We start from the raw sequence: 14,131 nt of genomic DNA, 5'->3' as shown, positions 1-14,131 counted from the left end.
ATATGCAAATTGACCATCACTCCAACACACAAGATGGCTGCCCCCATGTAGTCAAAGATGACTGCCCCCATTTGGACACAAGATGGCCACCACAAGATGGCCAGCAGGGGAGGGCAGTTGGGAGGGACCAGGCCTGCAAGGGAGGGCAGTTGGGGGCGATCAAGCCTGCAGGGAAGGGCAGTTAGGGGTGACCAGGCCGGCAGAGGAGGGAAGTTGGGGGTAACCGGGCCTGCAGGGAAGGGCAGTTGGGGGGGACCCAGGCCTGCAGGGGAGAGCAGTTGGGGGGGACCAGGCCTGCAGGGGAGGGCAGTTAGGGGCAAACAGGCTGGCAGGGGAGCAGTTAGGCATCAATCAGGCTGGCAGGCAGAAGCGGTTAGGGGCAATCAGGAAGGCAGGCAGGCGAGCAGCTGGGAGCCAGCAGTCCTAATAGGATCGGGCCTAAACAGGCAGTCAGACATCCCCCAAGGGGTCCCAGATTGGAGAGGGTGCAGGCTGGGCTGAGGGACACCCCCTCCCCCGTGCACGAATTTCCTGCACCGGGCCTCTAGAATATATATAAAAGCCAAGCGACCAGAACAACTGGAATGACCGGCTGCTATGATGCACACTGCGGCAGCCAACCCGATGGAGACCCCAATGGGCCTCCCCACCCCGATCGGGGGCGGGGCTGCCAGCTAACCTCCCACAATCCCTACCCCCACCAGCCCCAGCTGTGCATGAATTTGTGCACCAGGCCTCTAGTAAAGTATAATTAATCAGACCTCTCTTCTCAATTCCATGCCCAGTTCAGGAAGGGCCTGTCTGTGTTGTGTGCTGCTGGGTTTCCACAGCCAAACTCAGGCACATGGGTGATGTTCAGTAAGTGCTTCCCAATTCTAACCAGGAATTTAAAATCATAAAAATCATCTCTAAAGACTAATATTTACTCCAAGATGGTGTGAGAATCAGGCAAACTCTCACTCTCCCATTTGTTGTAACCTCCTGAAAGCTAAGAACAGCAAAGACACCTACGTAACGCTTTTCCCCTGCTCCTTTCATTCCAGTCCAGTGCTGTCAGTTATGGACAGTCACCACCACAGTAAGAAAGTTAGAGTGGGATGTATGAAGCATGTATTTACGCATCTACTCCTCTGGTCTACAAAAGTAGCATCATTTGGGGTTAAGCCTGGGACAGCAGAATCCAGTTATTCATTCCTCTACACTATTTCTTTCAATGAGTACATTTAGAGCATATTTATGTTCCAGGTACTCCATGAAGTGCTGATGGTGTAAAGATTAACCAATGTACAGGGTTCCTGCCTAATAGAATTTATGGTTTGGTGGGTTATGGTAAAATGAATCAAGTAATGAAAGCAAATATGGAATCCAAACTGTCTTAAGTTCTGTATAATAGGACCTTACCCAAAGAGAGGTCTGGCCTTGTCCTTCACTCCTGGGAGGGGATCTCTGAGTCCCTGGAGTGCCCTGCCTGCTCAGAATATCTGTTTACCAGGAGACCTTGGGCCCCCAAGGGTGAAGAGGAAATAAACTTCTTGTGTTTAGTGACCATTTCGGCGGAGGGATCATGCTACACCAGCACATGAATGAAAGTGTGGAAGCCAATCCCCCACCCCCAGGAGCACAGACACTCCATCTGCCCTGCATTACCCCTAACTTTATTCTCTACACTACATTGAGATTTTTATAATCTCTCCTTTTAATTTTCCTCCTTCTATTATCTTCATATTTTATTTCCACCTACTTCCTTATTTTCAGTCTGATCATCTGCTTATAAATAAGCTGCTGTTTTACTGTGGTGTGAGGTTGAAGAGAACAGAACTGTCCACTGTCAAAAGAACATGTTTGTTCCTCCCAGCTTTTCAATCCACTCTTTCTTCTCATCACTGCTTATCCCTCTGACTAAACTTCTTTCTCTTGTCAATGAGGGAAAATTACCCAGTTACCTAAGAGAGCGCCAGAGAACACGCATGTTGCATTGACAGATAGGGAGCAACCACACACTTCTGCTTTTCTTTGAGTTAAAAGGATACTGACACTAATGTCAAAAGACAAGCCAGGCAAGATTAAACCACCCGCACACTCTAGTACATGAGGCAACTGTCTACTACATCTTTGTGAAATCCTTAATTTTCAGAACAGATGTTTAGAAAAGGATCACTCCAGGCTAACCATTTCTAAAGAGAGCAGACGAGGAGATGCTCTATACCCGTGGTCGGCAAACTGCGGTTCGCGAGCCACATGCGCCTCTTTGGCCCCTTGAGTGTGGCTCTTCCACAAAATACCACGACCTGAGTGAGTCTACTTTGAAGAAGTGGCGTTAGAAGAAGTTTAAAAAATTTGGCTCTCAAAAGAAATTTCAATTGTTGTACTGTTGATATTTGGCTCTGTTGACTAATGAGTTTGCCAACCACTGCTCTATACCTTCTGCAATCTATTGATCTGCATGGCTCCCCTACCTGCCCAAAGCACTATGAACAGCACCGAGAGCAGCAGCTACAACAGATGCAGGTGCAACCACTGTGCTGGGAATGAACAGTATGTTTCAGGAAAGCACCCAAAACACCTGCATCTGCTTCACCCATTGGTTACCTCTCTCTTTCTAATAAAAGAACCACTTTCCTTCACCTTCTTCATTCTGTTCTGTCCCAAACTGATGTAATGACTGCACTATACTTTCTTAGAATGGCCCCATTCATCTTTTACATTCAAAGGCCTCTGCTGCACTTACGACGGCTTCTTCACGAGCAGGAGCCGCAGCATGGACTTGAGCCGGGTGGTGCAGGGGAGGACCCCCTCGCCTCCCTCAGAACTTGCCTTGCTTAGGAGGAGGATGCAGTTCCCTAGAGGGTCTTCTGGGTCAGCATAGCCCTAACAGGTTTCATTAAAAAAGAAATTATTGTTTGATTTTATACACACTGCTTAATTTTTTAACTTAAAAATAAGAACTACATTGACCTGTCAGGCAACTCAAAAATATCTCTCGATTCAGCTAAAAAGTTACTTTTCAAAATAACCTACAAGCAGTAAGAAGCCTACCTACAACTATTTAAAAATAATACTGAAGAACTTCAGGAAAATATGCCAATCCTCAGGACACCTGACAACTTCTCTATTTCCTGGGACTCTAGTAGATGAGGCCCCCGGGTCTTCAGACCTGTGCTCACAGGAGAGAAGTGGAGTATGGCAGACATACCTGCATGGAACCGAACCACATGAGCCTCACAGCTCCTGCCCTACAAGCTTGTTCCTCTGAGGGCACTGCCTACCTCCACCTTCTCTGAGAGGGTCAGGGACCTGGACTTCCCTCACTCCTTTAACGCCCACAGGACTGCTAAAAATGCTGTTTCCAAGAGTTCATTAACCAAAGGAAAACTCTAGTTACATATATGCATAGAAATCATTCATGAAGCAAGTTTAGTTATGGAAAGTCCACTTAAAGGCACTGTTAGCTTGGCAGAAAAGCCTTCACATAAGGCTGATTCTATTCCTCACATCACTTCTAAGTGCCCGCACCTCACTCTGAACCTCCCGCCCATATGCACAGATGAACACCTCTGCCAGAAACCCCTTACTGTTCATGCATCCACAGATCAGAAAGGGAGGCTACATGTCATACCTGCAGCACTGGGATGACAGGACACAGAGACTCAATAAACCTGTTCCAGGTCAGCGCTGTCATCATCAATTGTCCCTGCAGCAGGTACAGCAGGATGGCCTTGGCAGCAGCATTCACCTGCCCAATAACACAGATAAGACACCCGACAAAATGAGGTGGTCCCTGAGTTGCCGGACACACCTGGAACACATGATAAAATCTAGAAAGGGGCAATAAGTAACATCTCATCCTTCAAATGTTCCTATTTCTGTAGCATCATCTTACACTCTGCTCCCAACCAGTCTTTCCCTAATGATTTCCTTTTACCATCCTATCTAATAAAAGAGAAACATGCAAATTGACCGTATCTCTGGTACACCCACAAGCCTCGCCAACCAGCCAATCAGGAGTGGGTATGCAAATTAACCCAACCAAGATGGTGATTAATTTGCATATCCAGGCACAGAGCAAAGACTGAAGACAGCGTAGAAGGAAGCCAAACGCTGCAGAAGGGAGCGAAGCTGCAGAGAAGCAAGTGGGGCAGCGGAAAAGGGAGGGAAGCAGGCGGGGCTGGCGGAGAGGGGAGGGAAGCAGGCGGGGCGGCAGAGAGGGGAGGGAAGCAGGCGGGGCGGCGGAGATGGGAGGGAAGCAGGAGGGGCGGCGGAGACGGCCGCAAGAAGCCCTATTCTTGCAGGAATCTTCCTGCAACAGACCTCTAGTCTATATAATAAAAGTCTAAGCGAACCTTGCAGCAGAACGACCAGAATGACTGGTCGCTATGATGCACACTGACCACCAGGGGGCAGACGCTCAATGCAGGAGCTGCCCCCTGGTGGTCAGTGTGCTCCCACAGGGGCAGTGCTGCTCAGCCAGAAGCAGGGTTCACAGCTGGCAAGCACAGCAGCGGTGGCAAGAGCCTCTCCCACCTCCACGGCAGCACTAAGGAGCAGCGAGCCAAGCGGTAAGAAGTGAGGGGTCCCAGACTGTGAGAGGGATGTCTGACTATCAGCTTAGGCCCGCTCTCTGCAGGGAGAGGGCCTAAGCCGGCAGGCAGACATCCCCGGAGGGGTCCCTGACGGTGAGAGGGTGCAAGCCAGGCTGAGGGACACCCCTCTCCACCCCAGTATATGAATTTCGTGCACTGAGCCTCTAGTTAGAGTATATTCTTCCACTGAACAAAAATATGCCTCAGTGAAATAACCTGCTCACTATAAGGACTGTTTGGCTCTCCTCATCTTAGATGAAAAAATAAGTAAAACGTTTCATCTGTCCTATATTTTGATTCTCATATTTTCCATAACATTTCTTTTTATTTAAACAAACAACATGTATGAACCCAACATCAAAGACAAGTTTATTTTCTGTTTCTCATCATACTCTCTAGTTATATTAGGATATTACCTTGATTTAGCTGAGTGTCTAAAGAATTACAGTTTTTTGCACTTATTTATAACACACCATACCTCATTTTTGGAATCTTGAAGGCCAAATGCAGAGATTTCATACAGGACTTTTGGGTGAAGTAGAAAATGAATTCCACTACAGAGTGAAGACACAGGTTTAGTGACATTATGGACACCTAAACATTCCTGTAAAATAAAACAAAACTTTTTTTAAAATTAGTGACTGATTTTTCAAAAGTATTCATCTTTCTCTGTTTAAAATTCAATTCCAATTTTAGTTTTCACTTCACTGAAACTTTTCTTTTACCTCGAGAGGATGAAAAAAATTCTCTTGCCCAAAAGTTTTTTAGTCTGAATTACATATTATGTTACTTTCTGCCAACAAGCAGAGTCTTGATAAATGGAATAACCAAACTGTTGAGACAACCAAATCTATTAAGTTGTTCATAATGATAGACATGAAAGAAAGAAATAACATAATGAATGAACAGTATACCCAAAAGAATTAAAGCAGGAACTCAAATAGATATTCGTACACCTGTGCTCATAGAAGCATTGGTTACAACAGCTAAGAGATGGAACTAATCCAAATGTCCATCAACAGAGGAATGGATAAACAAAATGTGGTACATACAAACAGCAGGTTATTCAGCCTTAAAAAGGAATGCAATTCTGATCTGTTATAACATGGATGAACCTTGAAGATACTATGTTAACTGAAATAAACCAGACACATATATAAAATATATAATTCCACTAATATAAGATACCTTGAATAGTCAAATTCAGATAGAAGTAGAATGGTGATTGTTAGGACCTGAGGGGTAGGGAAATGAGGAGTTATTGTTTAATGGGTACAGAGTTCCAATTTGGAAAAAGGAAAAAGTTCTGGAGATGAATAACATTGATGGCTGCACAAAAACATGAATGTACTTAATACCACTTAACTGTACACTTAAAAATGATTTAAATGGTAAATTTTATGTTATGTATATTTTGCCACAATTTTTAAATTTAATTAATTTAATTTTTGCCAATTAGACATAGCTAAAGAAAGAAATAGCATACTGAATGACAGCACTGAAGAATTCCATCAAAACAAAATGAGATATGAAAATATACAGGTCCTGAAGGACACAAAAGGTAAAATAAAGTCTAAAATAGATCTCATGAGTGCTCCATTTGGAGAGAATAGCAAAGTTAAGAGAGATAATAATGACTAAGAATTACCCAGAAATGTGGGCAGACATGAGTTTTCAGATTGAAGAGTGCTGAACAGGTAAATAAATTTTTAAAATGTATACAAAGACGCATTGTAATGAGACAAGAAAAAGATCTTAAAAGCAACTGGAATAAAATGCAAGTCAATTATATTAACTAATAGTAGACTTCTCAACAATGAAGTCTACTATTAGTTAATATAATTGATTTGCATTTATGCAACAAGGACAAAGCAGTATCACAAAGTGCAAAGGAAAAACAGCAGTCAACCTATCCTAATATATAAAAACCCTGGGTCTGTCACATCTGCAACAACCAGGAGGCTCGACCAACCAGAAGTCAGTCCTGTAGTCAGCGCTGGGTTGCCATGGTGACCCAGCACTGACTGCTACAGCTGCAGGCATGGTGACCCAGCACAGACTGCTGACGGGGCTGCGAATCAGGCCTGGAGAGAGGCCTGAAGAGAGAAGCAGGGTCTGATCCGTAGCCTCTGTGGCAGCTGTTGATCAGCACTTGCCTCTCTCTTTCTCTCTGGGCCTGGTCAGCAGTCACGCCTCCATTTCTCTTCAGGCCTCCACCGGGGCTGCTGATCAGCCCTGCCTTTCTGATCAGGCCCCGTTGATAGGCCCAGAGATGCTAACTGGCATAGAAACCAACCAATCAGAACCAAATCTGGGTGAAGTGTGAGGAGCCAATGTCTGCCTAGGAGGTGGAGCTTTTGACGCTGACTGGCATAGAAACTGACCAATTAGAACCAAATCTAGTTCAACTGTGAGGAGCCAATGGCTGCCTAGGAGGCGAAGCTTTTGATGTTGATTAGCATAGAAACCGACCAATCAGAACCAAATCTGGGTGAACTGTGAGAAGCCAATGGCTGCCTAGGAGGCAGAACTTTTGACGCTGACTGGCATAGAAACCGACCAATCAGAACCAAATTGGCTAGCAGAGGAGGGCAGTTGGGGGTGATCAGGCCAGCAGGAGAGCAGTTAGGTGTTAATCAAGCCAGCAGAGGAGCAGTTAGGGGGTGATCAGGCTGGCAGGCAGAAGCGGTTAGGGGCAATCGGACAGGCAGGCAGGCAAGCAGTTAGGAGCCAGCAGTCCCGGATTGTGAGATGAATGTCCGACTGCTGGTTTAGGCCGTGTGGGATTGGGCATAAACCAGCTGTCAGACATCCCCGAGGGGTCCCCGACTGGAGAGTGTGCAGCCTGGACTGAGGGACACCCCCCGCCCCCAGTGCATGAATTTCGTGCACTGGGCCTCTATTCTATAATAATAAAAGCATAATATGCTAATTAGTCCGGACGAATTTCTGGACGAAGCCGGGGCTGCGAGTGAAGTCTGGGTCCCAGGTACCTACTGGCGGTTGGAGGGAGGCCCGGGTCCCGGGTGCCAGAGGGAAGTTGGTGCCGGCAGCCAGGGGAAGGAAGGCCTACTCTTTTACGAATTTCGTTCATCGTGCCTCTACTAATTATATACCCAGCTAAGCTATCATTCAGGAGTAAGGTAAAGCCAAGATGTTTTTAAACATATGTACCATTAGTCACAGATTGTCATTGAAAATATAGAAAAACTTATTTCAGTCAAATGTAGACAGAACCTAAATATTCTATATAACAAAAAGACAATATGCAAATTGACCCTAACAGCAGAACGACCAGAACGAATGCTTGACCAGTCATTATGAGGTGCACTGACCACCTCTTGGTCCCTTTCTCCAACTGGCAGGCTCTGATCACCCAATGGTGAACAGGGAACTGGCTGTGGGTGGTGGGGGACGTGGGGGATGCCAGGCCAAGGACCCTGCCCTGCCAATCACCCCACACACAGAGGGTGACCCGCGGCGGGCAGGAATGGCCGACCTCTCGGTCCCTTCCCCCAGCCGTCAGGCTCCGATCACCTGATGGCAAGCAGGGAACCAGTGGTGGGTAGCAGCAGGGGGCGGGGCCGGCTGCGGGCAGCCGGAGAAGATGGCCCTGATTGCAGGGCAGGCCTAGGGACTGTACCCAGGCATGAATTTCATGCACCAGGCCTCCAGTTTATCAATAAAGAAAATAAAGAATATTCTAACTAAAGAGCAGTTAAGATGAATGGACCAAGTAGATCTCAAATCCCATGATTCGATGAAAAGAATAGGCAGCAAAAACATATGTACAGTATAAAACAATAATATATATAGTATTTATAAAGACATGCGTATATAATAAAGATATATAAAAACAATGGTTGGGAAGGATAAAAGCCAACTTTATAAGCAAGGTTATCTTGGTGGAAGAAGGAAGAAGGAAAAGAAAAGAAGCTTCCGCTATAACTAATATTTTTATTTCTCTGAATAAAAAAGGAAGTAAAAATGGCAAAATGTAAACATCCATTATATACAGACAGTACTTGCAAGAATGTTAAATACAAGAGAGCATTTTCAAGAATACAGAAAAACATTTTTTTCAATACTGTCCTATGTACAATGGTCTTTTCAATATTGAAATAGTTAATATTCTATGTATTATTCTATGCTGAAATCCTATCTAATAAAGAGGGAATATGCTAATTGACCATCACTCCGTCACAAAGATGGCTGCACCCACAGCTGAAGCCAAGTTCCTATAAGGGGCATTAATGAGCAATCAGCAGGGACCTGAGGCTACCCCCTCCCTTGCCCCCGTAGGGCTTGACAGGGGACCTCAGGCCACATCCCCCACCTGGCAGGGCTTGACAGGGGACCTCAGGCTGGGGAACCTCAGGCCACACACCCCGCGCGGGCGCCAGGCGAGGGGACCTGAGGCCATGCCCCCCGCAAAGAGGGGCTTGACGGGGGACCTCAAGGTGCACTTCGCGTCCTGGTACTGGGCTGGGGGACCTCAGGCCGCACCCCCCACCAGGTGGGGCTTGACAGGGGACTTCAGGCCACGCCCCCTACCCCGGCACCAGGCCGGGGGACCTCAGACCGCAGACCCGACCCAGCACCGGGCCAGGGGACCTGAGGCTGCACCCCCCTGCCTGGCTGGGCTTGACAGGGGAACTCAGGCCGTGCCCCCAATCCAATAGACTTGACAGGGGACTTCAACATGCACCCCCAGTGCTGGGTCGGGGGAACTCAGGCTGTGCCCCCTGCCCCAGCACCAGGCCAGGGGACCTGAGGCTGTGCCCCCCGCCTGGCTGGGCTTGACAGGGGACCTCAGGCCGTACCTCCCGCCTTGGCACCAGGCCGGGGGACCTCAGGCCACGACCCCTGTCCCGGCGCCAGGCCAGGGGACCAGAGGCCACACCCCCTTCCCAGAGGGGCTTGATGGAGGACCTCAAGGTGTGCTCCCCATCCTGGTGCTGGGCTAGGAGAGCTCAGGCTGCTCCCCCGGCTCCAGCGACAGGCCAGTGGACCTCAGGCCGTGCCCCCCGCCCCAGCACTGGGCCAGGGGACCTCAGGCTGCACCCCCCCCCCCGCCTGGTGGGGCTTAACAGGGGACCTCAGGCTGTGCTCCCCACCCAGCAGGGCTTGACGGGAGACCTCAAGGTGCACCCCCAGTGTTGGGTCGGGGGAACTCAGGCTGCGCCCCCCCACCCAGCGGAGCTTGACAGGGGACCTGAGGCTGTGGCCCCTCCCGGTGCCAGGCCGAGGGACCTGAGGCTGCATGCCCCCGCCTGGCAAGGCTTGACGGGGGACCTCAGGCCATGCCCCCCACCCAGTGGGGCTTGATAGGGGATCTCAGGCCATGTCCCCCACCTGGCGGGGCTTGACGGGGGACCTCAAGGCACACCCCCCATCCTGGTCTGGGCTGGGGGACCTCAGGCCATGCCCCCCGTCCTGGCACCGGGCCAGGGGACCTGAGGCTATGTCCCCTGCCCAGGAGGGCTTGACAAGTGTGGGACCGGCCAGGTCTGGATCTAGCCCAATGGGAGCGGGGGCTGGCTGGGTCTGGGTCTCACTCGATTTTGAGGTGCATGTGGGTGGGCGGACACTTGACTCTGGGTCTCGTGGCGTGCCCTAGACTCTGACAGGAGGAAGGTTTTCATATACATTTTACTAATTTTCTTTCATCTCTGACACTTCTATTATAGAGAAAGGGCAAATAGCAATATTAAATTATTTCTTCTAATTAATCCCCCTCCCTTTTTTTTAAATATATTTTATTGATTTTTTACAGAGAGGAAGGGAGAGGGACAGAGAGTTAGAAACATTGATGAGAGAGACCCATCGATCAGCTGCCTCTTGCACACCCCCTACTGGGGATGTGCTCGCAACCAAGGTACATGCCCTTGACCGGAATCGAACCCGGGACCCTTCAGTCCACAGGCCGACGCTCTATCCACTGAGCCAAACCGGTCAGGGCATAATTAATCCCCTTTTAATGTGCACGAATTTTGTGTACCGGGCCACTAGTATTTTTATAATTTAAAAACATAGAAAACAAATATGTTCCAAAAGAAAAATATTATTAAGAAAACAGACCTAAAACTACATAAATTGAGCCATAATAACCTAAAGTATTTCCTGAGCATAGAGATCACTTTTAAATACCTGGTATTTTTCCTTAGTTTTCCATCATTAAATAACACAACATAAATGTAATTATTAATAAAACCCTCTAATAAAGCAATTCCATTGGCAGACTTACTAAATAAAGGGAATTTGATTTAAATTTCTTTGAGTTGACTAATAATTGCCATCTATTTTTATGATAATAATTCTGATTAAAAGGTCAAGTACTTTAATTTTGGAGTTATAAGAAAATCCACTGTTAGTTCACAAGACAGAACACCCACCTTAACAATTTCCAGACAGCAGTGGTAAGTTTCAACTTTCACTTGTAGCAATGGGTGAGACAACATACGCAGAAACACTTTCTGACTTTCCCCTTGTAGTAATGGACTGGCCTGTGCTGATTTCCAGCTAGCAAAAAGATAAAATATCCACATCTAAGGCAAGGAAATACCAAGCAAAGGAAGTTGAAAAGCATAGTGTAAGAAGTTTCTTCCTATTCCAATTCTTCTAACTGGGATCAGATTTAACTAACCCAATATTAGTATTTACCTAAGCACACACTTGTTTCATGGTAGGGAATATTCTCTCACAGAGTACAGAAAACAACCCGGCCAGTGTGGCTCAATGGTTGAGTGTCAACCCATGAACCAGAGGTCACAGTTTGATTCCTGGCCCAGGTTGCAGGCTTGATCCCCAGTACGGGGCGTGCAGGAAGAGCCCAATCGATGTTTCCCTCTCTTTGATGTTTCCATCTCTCTCTCCCTCACCATTCCTCTCTCTCTAAAATTAATAAAAACATATTTTTTAAAAAAGAGTATAAAAAACACTAACAATGTCTTTAAAAAACTATACCTGTTATATCAATTGGTGAAACCATATGGAAAACACGGAGGCTGCTCAAAAAATAGAACTACCATATGATCTAGCAATCCCACCTCTAGGTATATATATTTAAAGAAAATTAAATCAATATTTTGAAAAGATATCTGTACTCCCATGTTCATTCCAGCACTATTCACAATAGTCAATTTTTGGAAATAACTCCAGGGTCCATCCATCAATGAATGAATAAAGAAAAAAGCTGTATATATACAATAAAATATTATTCAGCCTTAAAAGAAAAAGGAAATCCTTCCATTTGTCACATGGATAAACCCAAAGGACATGATGCCAAATGAAATACCTGGTTTGAATGGATACCAAAAGAAATGTATAGCCCCAGCCAGTTTTGCTCAGTGGATAGAACCTTGGCCCATGGACTGAAGGGTCCTGGGCTCGATTCTGGTCAAGGGCATGTACCTTGGTTGCAGGCTTGAGGCAACCAATCTAAGTTTCTTTCTCTGTGTCTCTCCTCTCCACTCTAAAAATCAATGGAAAAATAAAAATTATTAAAAAAATGTGTAAAATCCAAGGATAATTCACTTAGGTTGTAGCATGGCATTTTAAAGTTTACTCTTGAATAAAACAGTAAACTGTCTTAATACAGTTCATAGACAGTTCAAAGGTCAGACACATGTAAAAGCAAATTAAACTAAAAAATAATAACAATATTTAAGACCAATTTCATTTTCACTGCTCCTAACTTCACATATATACATGCATACACACACATGCACACATACACACATAATGTCCTATAATATAATATAATCATATTAAGAAAGAAAATATTACATCTTTGAACAAAGGTAGATGATTTCCTCTATTAGAGGTAAATGATAATGATAGGAAAAGCTATGCAAGGCATGGTCTGCCATCTCCACTAATTCAAAAAGATTCTTCTCTCCCTGAAAAAAAAAAAAAAATACATGTCAAATTCATATACAACAAAATTCTCCACATCTATCTAAGCAGCTTTAAGAAATTACATTATTCAGGAGACCCTGAGATTCCTTACATTTGCTTAAGTCCATTTTCTCAACAACCATCTAAAATGTCAGTCCAGGAAGAAAAATGTGGGAGAATCCCTACGTTTGCCACATGAGACTGTGTATTATTTATCTTTGAGCAGGCTTAAACTTATAATTATGAGTGGCCTGGTCCTCTGACTACTTTTTTGTAGTCCTATGTCCCTGCTACTGTAGCTCAAGGCAGGGCTCATGTTCTTATAATCCACTTCCCCCTTCTAGAATCCTGACCAGTTTTGAAAACATGAGAGCAATCAATACATGTGTGGTTAACTTGACAATGCAGAAAGCCACAGAAATAATTCAACTTAAAGACAATTCAAAATTCTATCATGGAGGAAACAAGAAACCAAGGAAATCAAGATATGGCAAAAAGAAGAGGGTAAAAAACAATAGTGGGTAAATAAAGGAAAATTAGAAATATAAGCTTCAGACAGACTCCACTGTAAGGACAAAAATAAAAATTTTTTCCCAATTTTTTTAAGATCTTCAGGACCCAATTTGATATTTCCAGACAAAAAACAATTATTGTAGTCAGTGTCTACCTTAAGACTCAACCCTTTCACTGATAACATTCTAAAGAATATCCTAATAGTATCTCTAAAAGGAATAAGGAACAATACATAATTATTGCTACAACATTGTACCCAAAGGCAGCCTATGCCTTACAATCTAGTTTATGACTTTATTTAATAACAATATCAGGCTCTCTGTGTGAATAAATAAGGGTCTATAAATATTAAAGAAAAAAATGTGTCTCCAAGTAAGCACTAAAATGGTCCTTATAATTCTGTTTATGTTGTGTTACTCTTCATACACAGTATGCCACTTCAAAGAGGAGACTCACTATTAAATATTAAGACACTGAGAATAATTACTCATTTTCTTCATACTACTGGTTTCATTATATACACCATTCATTAATCTAAAGTCTTCATTTTACTTTTATACAAGCCATATTCTTACTTTACTCTGATAACTGACCCATTCAATAACAATGTATCCTATGTCTAACAATTCAACTATTATATGTCCATCAATTTGAAAAGTATAGGTTACACTTTCTAAATATTTTATCAAAGGAATTTAAGAGAGATATTAATAAAGCTTTTTACCTCCTTCCCAACATCAGACAGGAAGTTACAGGTACACTCAATGGAATAAACGGCCTCTGCAGCTCGTTTATAAATGCTGTAGTTTTCAGAATTCAGCTGTTCCAAATAGGCCACAGCAGCTTCGTGAATATTTGGATATTCCAAAGAAATAGGCATGTCCAAGGAAACTAGAAATAATGCTGCTGACACAGACTCTGGTAAAAAGTGGCTTGCCTTGATAAATGGGAAAAAAAAAGTTAATTAAAAAATATTTTAGATAAAGATGGTAAAGTATAAATGTAGTTCAACTTTCTAAGTAATTCTCTTCAGTGGTTGGAAAACTCATTAGTCAACAGAGCCAAATATCAACAGTACAACGATTGAAATTTCTTTTGAGAGCCAAATTTTTTAAACTTAAACTTCTTCTAACGCCACT

At 44.7% G+C, this 14,131-nt stretch overlaps 1 protein-coding gene across 5 annotated transcripts in view; it reads right to left on the bottom strand.

Annotated features, from left to right (window-relative positions):
• RTTN (rotatin) overlaps positions 1–14,131 on the bottom strand; it is a 129,590-nt gene that overhangs the window by 74,862 nt on the left and 40,597 nt on the right. For 4 of the 5 annotated variants that reach the window (XR_013961539.1, XM_080686468.1, XM_080686470.1 and 1 more), the window contains exons 12-17: positions 13,717–13,929; positions 12,369–12,481; positions 10,976–11,102; positions 5,059–5,184; positions 3,617–3,733; positions 2,729–2,868 (exon numbers count right to left, since the gene is read on the bottom strand). Coding sequence is in view for 4 of the 5 variants with exons in the window: in XM_080686468.1 (XP_080542594.1) it covers positions 2,729–2,868; positions 3,617–3,733; positions 5,059–5,184; positions 10,976–11,102; positions 12,369–12,481; positions 13,717–13,929 (836 nt within the window). In the remaining variant the exon portion in view is untranslated. Of the gene's footprint in view, positions 1–2,728; positions 2,869–3,616; positions 3,734–5,058; positions 5,185–10,975; positions 11,103–12,368; positions 12,482–13,716; positions 13,930–14,131 lie in introns of those variants that run through there. The other variant, XM_080686471.1, reaches the window with a different exon arrangement.

This window comes from Plecotus auritus (genome assembly GCF_963455305.1).
Source record: "Plecotus auritus genome assembly, chromosome: 8".
In the NCBI taxonomy this organism is placed as follows: Eukaryota; Metazoa; Chordata; class Mammalia; order Chiroptera; family Vespertilionidae; genus Plecotus; species Plecotus auritus.
Note: the sequence above shows the minus strand (reverse complement) of the source record. Positions and strands in the feature narration are given on the sequence as shown.